At 56.6% G+C, this 12,574-nt stretch overlaps 1 protein-coding gene across 1 annotated transcript; it reads right to left on the minus strand.

Moving 5' to 3' along the window:
* Positions 1–905: 905 nt before the first annotated feature.
* On the minus strand, positions 906–11,187 carry LOC120756499 (cystathionine gamma-lyase-like). Its single transcript, XM_040072964.2, has 13 exons — positions 10,947–11,187; positions 10,131–10,229; positions 9,544–9,679; positions 8,911–9,006; positions 7,485–7,594; positions 6,829–6,960; positions 5,956–6,013; positions 5,636–5,713; positions 4,818–4,970; positions 4,357–4,478; positions 3,596–3,648; positions 2,504–2,642; positions 906–1,652 (listed from the first exon to the last, which is right to left on the minus strand). Exons 1-13 carry the CDS (start codon positions 11,130–11,132, stop codon positions 1,644–1,646), a joined length of 1,371 nt encoding a protein of 456 aa, XP_039928898.1. The 5' UTR covers positions 11,133–11,187; the 3' UTR covers positions 906–1,643.
* Positions 11,188–12,574: the final 1,387 nt, after the last annotated feature.

Genomic DNA, 12,574 nt, shown 5'->3' on the forward strand with positions numbered 1-12,574 from the left:
GATTCTTGCCTGTCAGAGGGATGGAATCAAGGAGTATCCCAGGTTGGATCCCACAGGGATCCTGCAGTCCAAGGCCTGGCCCTGCACAGACACCCCAACGATGCCACCCTGTGCCTGAGCACTGTCCAAGCAGTCCCTGAGCTCTGGCAGCTCTGGGAATGCGAGAGAAACTCTGGGTAATCAGTGCTTGGGGAGCTCACTGCGTTCTCCCACAGCCTCCCTAAGAAGAGAGCAGGACCTGGCAGGTGCCAGCTCAGAGCAGGCTCAGGCTGGCATTCCAAGAAAATCATGGAACAATTCCTTGAGAACTTCCCTGCTGGCAGAGCTCTCTGCCCTTTGCCCAGATAAACGGGAGAAGGGAAATCCCAGGGCAGCAGGAGGCTGAGGAAGCAGAGCAGCTTTTCATTTCATGGCAGACGTTCCCGTGACACGAAGCAGACCCTGCTGCACCCCACGGGCTGGGGTCCTGGAAAATCACCTGGATCTGAGGGAATTCCCGTGGAGGGGCGTTATGGGCTGGCCTGGTGTAACCAGGAACCCACCCCTGGAGGGACAAGGGAAAAGGAGGAATGGACCCCAGTGCCAGAGGGCAGGGATGGACGGGAGATTGGGAATCAGGAATTGTTCCCTGGCAGGGTGTTGAGGCCCTGGCACAGGGTGCCCAGAGCAGCTGTGGCTGCCCCTGGATCCCTGGCAGTGCCCCAGGCCAGGCTGGACATCGGGGCTGGAGCAGCCTGGGGCAGTGGGAGGTGTCCCTGCCATGGCAGGGGTGGAACAGGATGGGATTTAAGGACCATCCCAACCCAAACCCAGTCTGGGATGCTGTGGAATGAGGTTTGGGTGGAACACCTTCACTTCAGTTTTGTCAGGATTCAATCCTTCTGCAATGAAGGTTATTCTGGGTGTGGCCAGTACAGAATTGTCCTCAGCTCCATTTCCCTCTCCCCTCAGCTCCATTTCCCTCTCCCCTCAGCTCCATTTCCCTCTCTGCCTTCCCACAGGAAAATTCCAACAGCTCCGGGGTCACTCCATCCCGTGATTTTGAACACAAGGAGCAGATGCACATGGGAATATAAGCAAGGAAAGGAAAAGCATGTTTTAATTAAAATCATTCCAATCATTCCCAAAGCCCAAGATTTTTTTTTCTTGAAAGAGACAGAGATTCCTCTTTAGAAAGTTTGATTTACCAGGTGTTGGATTTCACTTCATTTTCAATAAAGAATCAAGAGAAGAAAGAGCGCTTAAGCAAAATTCCAGCCTAACTAAAAGAAAGCTGAGCTCAATCGAGATTTTGAGCTGAGCTGATGTGTGAGAAGAGAAAGAGCTGAGAGCAGTAAGAGGGAGCAGCCCTTGTGCCCCAAACCCTGCAGCAGCAGCAGCACTGAGCTCTGCTGGGAGAACTGGGATCCCATTCCCAGGTGCCCACGGCTGCTCCCACGCAGCTCCTGGCTCCCGGCGGTGCCAGGGAGAGCCCAGGCTGTGCCCAGCACACCCTGCACAGCCAGGGAGAGCAGCAGCAGCAGCCCGGGACAGCGCCAGGAGCCCGGGCTGGAATTCCCAGAGGCAGAGCCAGGGGGGTTTGGTTTTCCGTGTCCTCGTCCGCAGCCACGTCCAGTTCCGAGTTCCTTTCTGAGCCTCAAGGTTTATGCAAACTGCAGGGAGAAAGGGAGGGATCAATGGGAACTGTGCCTGGCACATCCCAACTGCTCCTGAATCCATGGAGCTGTGCCTGGCACATCCCAACTGCTCCTGAACCCATGGAGCTGTGCCTGGCACATCCCAGCTGCTCCTGAACCCATGGAGCTGTGCCTGGCACATCCCAACTGCTCCTGAATCCATGGAGCTGTGCCTGGCACATCCCAACTGCTCCTGAATCCATGGAGCTGTGCCTGGCACATCCCAACTGCTCCTGAATCCATGGAGCTGTGCCTGGCACATCCCAACTGCTCCTGAACCCATGGAGCTGTGCCTGGCACATCCCAACTGCTCCTGAATCCATGGAGCTGTGCCTGGCACATCCCAACTGCTCCTGAATCCATGGAGCTGTGCCTGGCACATCCCAGCTGCTCCTGAATCCATGGAGCTGTGCCTGGCACATCCCAGCTGCTCCTGACTCCATGGAGCTGTGCCTGGCACATCCCAGCTGCTCCTGAACCCATGGAGCTGTGCCTGGCACATCCCAACTGCTCCTGAATCCATGGAGCTGTGCCTGGCACATCCCAACTGCTCCTGAACCCATGGAGCTGTGCCTGGCACATCCCAACTGCTCCTGACTCCATGGAGCTGTGCCTGGCACATCCCAACTGCTCCTGACTCCATGGAGCTGTGCCTGGCACATCCCAGCTGCTCCTGAACCCATGGAGCTGTTCCTGAGCAGGGCTGCACACAGGGAATCCTGGCAGGCAGTTTTCTTTCCCTGCACAGCCCAGGGTCTGTGGGAGGAGCTGAAGGCTCAGCCCCTGGGAAGGTCTGGGGTTATTTTTGGGGGAATCACCCCACTCACCGCAGCCTCCAGGGCCTGGTCCAGGTCTACCCGCAAATCCTCGTCATCCTCCAGCCCCACCGAGAGGCGGATCAAGGTGTCAGTGATTCCCAGAGCTTTCCTTTCCCCCTCAGGCACTGAGGCGTGGCTCATGGTGGCCCTGCAGGGATAAAAAAACCTCCTTCATCTCAAGAATCTGGGACTTTTCTTGGTAGCAGCAGCCCGGCTGGTTCCCTGCCAGCACCCCTGAAATGGCAGCATTTCACTTGTGTGACCCCACAGATGCAAAGAGCTCCTGGCAGCAGCTCCTGGAAATGATGGGAATGCTGGCAAGTCAGGGAATTGCATCTCCAGGTTCTATCTTCAAGACACAAATGGTTAATAAGAAGCGGATACTTAAAAATCTGGACCTGGAAAAGGAGAAAATCCTATTCCTCTTCCTTCCAGGCTGTTTTATTTTTTTATTCTGCAGAAGCAGTGTGAGCTCTGCATGTGGGGAAGGTGCAGCCTCCAGTATCAAAGCTGTTGGATTCATTTCTGGTTCCTCAGATCCCTGCTCAAACTGTCCCAGGTGACTCTGGAGGGTTCATTCTCTCCAGCTACAGAGGATACAGGCAAGAAGGGATTTCCCCATGTGTCATGGGCTCAAGATTTGCTGTTAATCTGAAACCAGTAAGTGAAACGCTTGAACATTTCAGTATGGTCATTAATTTCCACGCACCTTTTCAAAAAGCACATTGGCTTTGAGGAAAAGAATGCAATTCCATGCAAATCCCATTGTGGGCAGTTTAAAAGGGCCCCAGGAGGTGCTGCCAGGCAGCCAGAGGCAGCTGGGTGCACACAGTGCCCCTTGTGAGAGCAGGGAGCAGGGCATTCCTCAATCCAAGCTGCTCCTCAGCCCAGCACTCAGCAGCTCCTGGGATTGTCTCCATGGACAGGAACCGTGCCTCAGCCCTCCAGGCAAAATTCCTCCACCTCTGCACCCTCACAGAATTCCCTCCCTCTGGAATCTCCCCTGGCTTCCAGCGAAACAGCTTTGGGGGCTGGAAAATTGTGGGAATTCTGTGGTGCCCTGCAGCTTTTTGAGGCCCTGGAGATGAAGGATGAACTTACGGATGCTCCGCCAGGCTCTCGTAGCCACCCAGACTCAAACCCACGGAGAACACCTATGGGAGTGAGGGAAGGAGGTTATGGGTGCATGGAAAGAGAGCTCAGGGGATCAGGGAATATCCTGAGCTGGCAGTGCCCACAGGGATCACTGATCCAGCTCCTGCCCTGCACAGACACCCCAACAATCCCACCCTGAGCATCCCTGGCAGCCTCGGGGCTGGGGCTCTTCAAGGACACTGAGCAAAAGGGAAAGTTTAGGGACATTTTCTCCCCAAGCTTTTCTACAGTAACTTTTATATTCTAAACTGTATTAGCTGTACTTAGGGAATAAAGGGCATTTAGCAGGTAAGAGCCAAGGTTGAGAACAGGCTCCTCCTGCCCCTGGATCCCTGGGAGGGCCCTTGGCTGGACCCAGCCAAGCATTCCCAGAGCCAGAGGCTCCCTCTCTGCCCCACCAGCCAGGGCCTTCCCCTCCTGAGGCACTCTACAATATCCAGCAGAGCTGCCCCAGCTCCCCAGCCCTGCAGAAAGCCCTTTGTCACAGCAGCTCCTGGGCTCAGCTAGACACGCCTCACCTGGCAGCAAACAAACCCTTCCAGGGGGCTGGGGAGTCCCTTTGTTCCCTCTCCTTAACCTCATGGACAAATGATCCCATTCAGAGTGGGGCACACCCACAGAACTCGGCAAGAAAAGCCACTTGCACCCTCCCCTCAGCACAGCAGCTTCAGCTCCCTCTCAGGGTGATTTTATTGCCTGTATTTTACCTTCAGACTCTTGAGGAAGGCAAAGGCATTATCGATGTTCCCTTTGATGTAGAAGCTCATCATCCCTGAAACGCCTGTGTTCTGCTTCTTTGTCACCTCATACTGAGGGTGGGAATGCAGCCCTGGAATGGGGAGAGTTGGGAGAATCCCCAGTGAATTCCAGTGCAGAGCTGGGGCAGCTCAGCCTCACCTGAGTGACCCGGCCCCAGCCACAGGGCACCTCAGCTCCCAGATCCCTTCCTGGGATATCCCAAATCCCTCCCTGGGGTACTCCCAGTCCCCTCCCTGGGGTGCTCCCAATCCCCTCCCTGGGGTGCTCCCAATCCCTTCCCTGGGGTGCTCCCAATCCCTTCCCTGGGGTGCTCCCAATCCCCTCCCTGGGGTGCTCCCAATCCCCAATCCCCTCCCTGGGGTGCTCCCAATCCCCTCCCTGGGGTGCTCCCAATCCCTGCCCCACCCACCTGGGTAAATGACCTTCTCCACCCGGGGATGGGATTTCAGGAACTTGGCCACAGCCAGGCCGTTATGGAAGTGCAGCTTCATCCGGATGTGCAGAGTCTTGAGCCCCCGGTTGCACATGTAACAGTCAAACGGGGAGGGGACAGCTCCCAGGTCTGTGGGAATGGGAACAGAATTCCACAGAATTGAACAGAATTCCCCAGCAGCATCGGTGTTGTGCATTCAGCACAGCCAAACACGTCCTCACCTCCACATTTCTGAGGTTAGAACAAGTGGGCAGACACCCGAGGCAATCTCTGCTCCTCATCTCCCACATTGGGGAGCCAATTAATGAGCCCAATTAACAGGCTCAAGCCTCAAGGATTGATTGGGCATGATGCACCTTCACTGCTGGAGGCAGAGGGCACAACCCTGGACAGGAATTTACTCCTGACCATGAAGAGGCTGGAAATCTGTTGGGATCATCAGAGACAGGGAAATCCTGCACCAGGCTCGTCCTGGTGTGAGAGTGAGTTCCAAACTGCAGGTGGGCACCTCAGGGCTGTCAGGGTGGGCACCTCAGGGCTGTCAGGGTGGGCACCTCAGGGCTCTCCTGAAGCGCTTGGGAAGTGGAGACCAAAGTCTCTCATTTTATTGGCATTCTTTCCCATTTTATTGGAGTTTTACTCGGTGCAGTTTGGTTTAATTGAACTTTTCCCAGTTCTGCCCGTTAAAGTCACATTCCCAGGCAGATTTCCCAGGTGTGTGCAAGCCCACGGTCCCCAGCAGGAGCTGTGGGTGTGAACAGGGTTCCTGTCAGGAATTCCCTGTCTGGACTTACGGGACTGCAGGAATTTGAGCTCCTTGTAGAGTTCTTCATTATTTACAGAGACCAAGCCCATGAGAACATCGCTGTGCCCTGCAAGTGACAGGGGACAAGAATGGGATCAGCCACTCCAGCTGCTCCAGGGTCCTGCCACAAGCCCCCAAGTGTTGATAAAATCCCTGGGACACCTCCCACCATCCCAGGCTGCTCCAAGGCCCAGTGTCCAACCTGGGCACTGCCAGGGATCCAGGGGCCTCCCCACCCTCCCAGCCAGGAATTCCTTCCCAATCTCCCACTAATCCTGCCCTAAGGTCCTGCTGAACCCTCACACTCACCATTGATGTATTTGGTAGCAGAAGTCATACAAATATCAGCCCCCAGGGACAAAGGACGCTGAGACAAAAGGAAAATAACATCACAAATCAAGTTTGGGTGCACTCAGGTTCATCCCTGGCCACTCCAAAGGGCTGAGAGCTTACACAGGAAAAAAGAGTGGAGAAACAAACACAAAAACCTGAGGATGACAGCAGAACAAGAGCTACAAGCAGCAGCACAGGGAGGCACTCTGAATTCAAGGTGAGCACGAGCAAAGGTGATTTAAAAGCACTGCTCCAACTCCCACAGGCTCCAGGGACAGAAGAGATTGAGCACACCCAACACGCAGTGCACAGCTGGGGAAGAACAGTTCTACAGCTCAGCTGAGGCAGGGACAAACCAGGGCATTCACCCTATAAAGTGCATTCCCGTGGGACATGAGGGACAAACTGCAAAGCAAGAGAATTGCTTTGTTTTCCAGGGGTTGGAGATCCTGCCCTGCAGGAGCTGAGAACAAAGGAGATTCCTCTGGCAGCTCTCTCCCCTCACCTCCCAGCGCTGCCCAGGAGCCTCCTGAACTGAGACGAACCAGGAGGTGGATGGGCAAGAGGTGGTGAGCAGCACCAGATTTTTAATCTATCACTAATTAGGGGACTTCTCCCATGATATTAACACATTCCAAAGAGTGAGGGGCACCACTGTTAAACCTTAACAAAGCAGGCAGATTCCTTCACTGGTGCACCAGCAGCAGCACCTGGGCTGGGGCTGGAACCAGAGCAGATGATTTTACAACACAGACACTAAAACTGTAATTCTTTAGTGGTGATTCCCTATCCAAGAGGGGTCTCCAGCTCCACTGGGACAGGTGACAGTCCTGTCCCTTTTCCACACACCTGGAAGTATGGAGACATGAAGCTGTTGTCCACTGCCACCAGCACCCCCGGGTGCCTGTGCACCACGTCCGCGCAGGCTCGGATGTCGATCACCTTCAGCGTGGGGTTCGTGGGGGTCTCCAGCCAAACCAGCTGCACAAACCCAAAAAATCCTCCAGGTCAGAGAGTTCCCAGGGCTGGGCTGAGTCCCAGGGGCTCTGGGTGTGCAGTGCTGGCAGCTCCCCGTGGGGTTTGTGCGCTGGGCACGGGCAGAGCGAGGGGAGGCTTCAGCTGCTCGCTCCAAGCTCGGGCAGGTTTCCCTTCAGCTGGGCTTGTGCCAGCCCAGAGCATCCCAGCTGGAGAAGGCCTCCCACAGCCAGGACAGAGCCTTTTCCCAAAGCCCTTCCCAGCTGAGCTCCCTTCCCCTGGAGCAGGGATCACCCAGCCAGTGCCACGGAGCACCTGCGGCCCCGAGCTCGGCGTTCCCTCTGCTCTCTCCCTCCTCTTCCCTCCTCCCTCTCTCCTGGGGCTTTTGCCCTTCTTAGGATGTTTTCCATGAGGCAGCACACTGGGATATGCTGGATCCAGCTGTGCCCCAAACGTCCCCCCTTAGCTTGACACAGGAGCAGGGATCAAACAATTGAACATCCCCTTAAAACCCATTCCCTCTCCCCTACCTTGGTCTCTGGTGTAATTGCAGCTTCCAGGTTTTCTGGGTTTGTGCAGTCAACATATTCCAATCCCACATTATAATGGTCATGTAGTCTATCGAATAATTGTTTTGTGCCTAAAAATGAAAACCCCAAAATCACAAAATGAAACAAGTTCCTTAACTTTCACTCCCTGCTCTCCAGCCTCTTGCATCCCGCAGCCACAGTCAGGAGGGCTCGGCTCTGTGCTGCACACCATAAATGGAACATTTATGTTTTCTTCATTTACAAAGTTTAAAGATTGTTGCAGTTTTAATGATCATTAAATAGTAATATCGTGAATATGAGATCAGAGTGAAGTGCTTGAAATCAATGTGGGGTTTATGGTCAGGAAATTATTCAGAGAAGGAGAATCAAAGGGAAGACTCCAGCTACTGTTTCCCATCATTCCATTAGAAATGATTCCTTCCTGTCTCTGAAGCCTTGCCCTGGGAAGATTAGAAGAATCCAGCAGCAACAGCTGATCAGTGGATGTGCAGCACTCAGCACCAGGAAACACAGCCTGGATTAAAATTTAATTGATTGGGTCCAAGGTTATCCCCAGGGACTCAGTTTTCCATCTCAGCATGAAGGGATGGAACACGGAGGTGGATTCTGTGAGCTGAAGGAAACATCTGAGTGATGTTTGGGTGGTTCTTTTGAGAGAAACCCTTTCCTTATAACAAACCAAACCCGAGGAGAAGCGATGAAATTCACCCTGCAGAAAGCAGCCCAGGCTGAGGCTTTAATGGGAATGGGCTCTGCCTGACAGACCCACCCTGAGCCCCCAAATGAGGAACTGAGCCCTGCTGTTCCTTAATGACTGATTAATTGAGGGGTGGGGAGGGCTGGGAGTGAGGGCAGCAGAGATTCCTGCTGTCCCCAGCATGCAGCTGCACTCTGGAGAAGGTCACCTGGCAGGGCAGGACTGAGATATGGAAAGCAAATGTGTTTGTACCGGGTGTGCCCCAGCACAGGGAGCTCACTGGCCAACAGCCACCATTCCCAGGGAGGGGAAAGGGGATCCCTTCCATTTCCCAGCTGCTGCTGGAAAGGCCACCAGCGGCTCTGGGCCCTGCCCTGGACAGCACCCAGCTGGATCCGTGTGCCAGGGCCCTGGAGCAGGGACAGCTCTGCTGCTCAGGGGCACAGGGGACCCAGGCAGGACAGCGATGTCACAGCGGGGACAGCCGGGCTGGCCCGGGCACGGCGGGGAGCTCGCTCACCCTGCTGAAGGGCTCTGCCACAGCGGGGTGCGCCCGGCCGCCGCGGATTTGTCTGCGAGAGGGGAGCCGTAAAAACTGGCTTCAAAGAACACGGAGGTGCTGTGTGGGAAATTCACAGCTCCTGAGAGCCACAGGCGGGTTTGATGCCCTGCACAACGAAAACTGAGAGCACAGGGTGCTGTACCCACCTGCATAGACATAAACTGTGCAGACAATTTTGTCCCCTGACTTGAGGAGGTGACAGATGTTCAGAATTGCTCCCATGCCAGAGGAATAAGCCAAGCCTGGAGGAGAAAGGAGTCAGTGTTTGATATGACACAAAAAGTCAGATTTGCCTTCCTCGCTTTGCCTTTGAAAAGAACCTGTTCTGTCACTGCCTCACTGGGAACGTGGAGCCAGGGAAAACAGGAGCTGGATGTGCACAGCATGGGACCAGCACAGACACTGGGACAGACTGGGAACGGACTGGGACTGGACTGGGAATGGACTGGGAACAGGAGCTGCCTGCTCCCACTGCCTCCAGTGTTGCTGCACAAGGATGGATCCAGCTCAGCCCAGGCATCAGCCCCAGCGAGGAAGCAGCAGACAAACCCAGGGATCGAGCTGGACTTTCCTGAATGAGAAGTGTTGGGCTCTTCCCACCTTGGAGCTGCTCCTGCCAACAGCCAGAGCCAAGGGCACAAAATCATGGAATGGACTGGGATGGAGGGACCCCAAAGCCCAGGGATCCCAAAGCCCAGCCTGTGCCACCCTGCACGGGCAGGGACCCCTCCCACTGTCCCAGGCTGCTCTCAGCCCTGTCCAGCCCGTGAGGTGCTCACAGTATTTGGCTCCATCAGCAGCAGCCAGGCTTGCCCAATCGTCACTCTGCCCTCGGCACTGGACTCCATCGAGGGTGCCCACGACCTCCTGCAGGATGTGTCGGTTCGGGTTGCCAAACCGGGTGTACACATACTTCTGGGGTGGGAATAAGAAACAAACATCAGAGAGAGCCCCGGGAAAGTCTGGGATGACAGCAGCTCTAGGTTCCTCACAGAGCCCTGCCTGAGGGCATCCAGCTCCTCCCAGAGCAGCAGGAGGGTGTCCTGGCACAACATCCAGCTGGGCATCCCCACGGAGAAAGGGGCAAGGAGCCACCTTCCCCTGCTTCTCCCCACACATCCCTCTGTGGGCACTGTGGGAGAAAGGTGCTGGGCTGGACGGCCCAACCATGCCCAGAATGCCAGGCTGGGTCAGGCTGGAAGGGACCACGAGGGTGCCCTGGTCCCACTCCCTGCTCAGCAGGGCCACCCCAGAGCACAGGGCACGGGATCGTGTCCAGACACTTCTGGACATCTCCAGCCAGGGAGACTGCATACTCTGTTTGGAGGGACTCATTAGGGAAAATGTGTGTTCAGCTCCATCACACCTTGTTTGAGAAGTTGCTACAGGGCACTGGACAACTCCTCCCCATCAGTTCTTGAAAGCCCAAACTTTCCTCTGGCAAACCACAGCTTTGATGCAAATTCTGGAAAAAAATACAATGAGGAAAAACAAACTCAGGCATGTGTCCCATTTTCCCGGGGTGGGGGCAGAAGGGCAGGGAGACCCTCCCAGATTCCCGGCTCCGAGCAGCCCCTGGAGCAGCATCCCTGCCAGCCTGGGGGCACTGGGTGTTCCCTGCTCCCCTTCCCCCGCCTTCCACACGGGAGTGACCCCAACCGCATCCCGGCCTCATCCCAACCTCATCCCAGCCTCATCCCGGCCGCATCCCGGCCGCATCCCGGCCGCATCCCGGCCGCATCCCGGCCGCATCCCGGCCGCATCCCGGCCGCATCCCGGCCTCATCCCGGCCTCATCCCAACCTCATCCCGGCCTCATCCCGGCCTCATCCCGGCCCCCGCCCGCTGCGGGAACACAGGAGCCCGGGCCGGCTCAGGCTGGAAGGGAGCCCAGCGGCTCCTGCGGTGCCGTGGCTGCTCGGCAGGGCCATCCCGGAGCGCAGGGCACGGGACGCGTGCGGGCGGCTCCGGAACGTCCCCGCTGAGGAGAGAGACTCCAGCTCCTTCCTGGGCAGAACTCCAGCGCAGCGAGGTGCTCGCATTTGCCCAGGAGCTGCCACGTGGGGAAACACCGGCACCGGCAGCTCCCTCCCCTTCCCAGCACCTGCCGCCTTCCGTTCCCCCCTGCCGGGGCCGGAGGGAGGCTCGGTGTCCCCCTGGGTCACTCCGTGCTCCGCGCTCACCGGCTTCTTCCAGCATTCCTCCTGTTCGTTCTTCCCGAATTCTTCCTGCTTGAAGCTGGTGGAGAGCGTGATGGGCGGCACCACGGCCCGGGAGTTCCACTGCTCTGGCTCCTGGGCGAAGTGGATGGCGATGGTGGCGAAGTGAGGGAAGGACGGCAGGAACTCAGAGGTGCTCTGGTGCTCCATGGCCGCGGCTCCGTGCGCTGCCCTCAGCCCGCCGGCATTTAGAGCCGCCGGGGGCTCGCCGGGGGCGGGGCCTTCGCGCCTCCTCATTGGCTGCGGCGCCGGCGCGAGGATGCCCCCGCGCCCTCCCATTGGCCGCCGGCGGGGCGGGGCGGGGCCGTGCCGCTGAGGGGAGCGCGCGCGCTGTGTGAGGGGCTGCTGAGGGGGGGCTTTCCTGGGAATGACGGGGAAGAGCCGGGAGCGATCCCGCCGCACGCCGCTGATTCCTAGGGGTTTGCTATTGAACTACTGGCGAGGGGCCAACGTGTTCTGAGGTCCTGGTGTCATCTCCCCTAACCCCAAGTGACTCCTGCTCGGTAACCGCCAGGGTGGTGCCCTGGGCTGGTGGAACAGAGGAGAGGAGAGAGCCTTTGCCCACAGCCATTAAATCTGGGAATGGGCTCACCTTGCCATTCCAGACACTGCTGGGCGATGCTCCCATTGCTGCTCCTGTAAACACGCCAAAGCCACCAATTAGTGGGGCATTGCCATCCCCAAACCCGGCCTGTTCATGGAGCGGGGTGAAGCTGCCAGCGATGCCTTCGGTGCCCATTAGTCAGGGGTTGGGCAGCAGCCTTAAACCCCGGGGAAATTCCCCAGCTGGACAGTGCTAATGCACAGTCCCTTAAATCATGCCCCAGGGATGGCCTGGGATGTTCTCCCGGGCCATCCCAAACACACAAGCCAGGCATGAGCGTCAGCCTATTAGTGCTCTTCAGGGCCTAATTGACACAGCTCTCAAAGGAGGCAACAACAATCAGGGGGGAAATCCTCCAAACACACAAACATCAACAGCAACAGGCTCCCAGGAAGAACAGTAGCCCTTTTCCTTCCCAAAAGCAGGAGTCAAAAATTGAATAAAACCCAGGTGGTATCTGGGCCTGCCAGTGTGGCCGGTAAAAGCTCATCAACCTTGTACTGCCCTCGCTAGGGAAGCTACGGACAGGAGTGGGACAAAACACAGAATCAGTGCCTGGTGGATTTGTCCTTCCTTTCAATGGGGTGACCGGTCCAGAAAATCCTCCATCTAGATGGGTTTTATCTTTCCTTTTCAGAAACTAATGCTGGGAATGATGCCAACACATCCCCACTGAGGACGAAGTCCTCCTCACAGAAGAGAGCAGCAGCAGCACGAACCAGGCTGGACACGAGCATCACCAAGCCTGACCCACGGGAGGGACACCCTCCCTTTTCCTGTCTGTAGTGGTCACTCTGCTAACAGCTGTCCCCACCCTGGAGCCTGAATGCATTTCAAGGACCATTGCTAATGAAGGCAGCAATAATTGTATAAATCTAGGAATTCCGCCTAATAACGTGAATTGGGGAGGGACAGTTCACTGCAATATGTGAAACACCACCTCCAACCACTGAATTCGCTCCCTCAGTTTCCAGCAGGCCTCCTTGGA

This window comes from Hirundo rustica, chromosome 9, assembly GCF_015227805.2.
Source record: "Hirundo rustica isolate bHirRus1 chromosome 9, bHirRus1.pri.v3, whole genome shotgun sequence".
Lineage (NCBI taxonomy): Eukaryota > Metazoa > Chordata > Aves > Passeriformes > Hirundinidae > Hirundo > Hirundo rustica.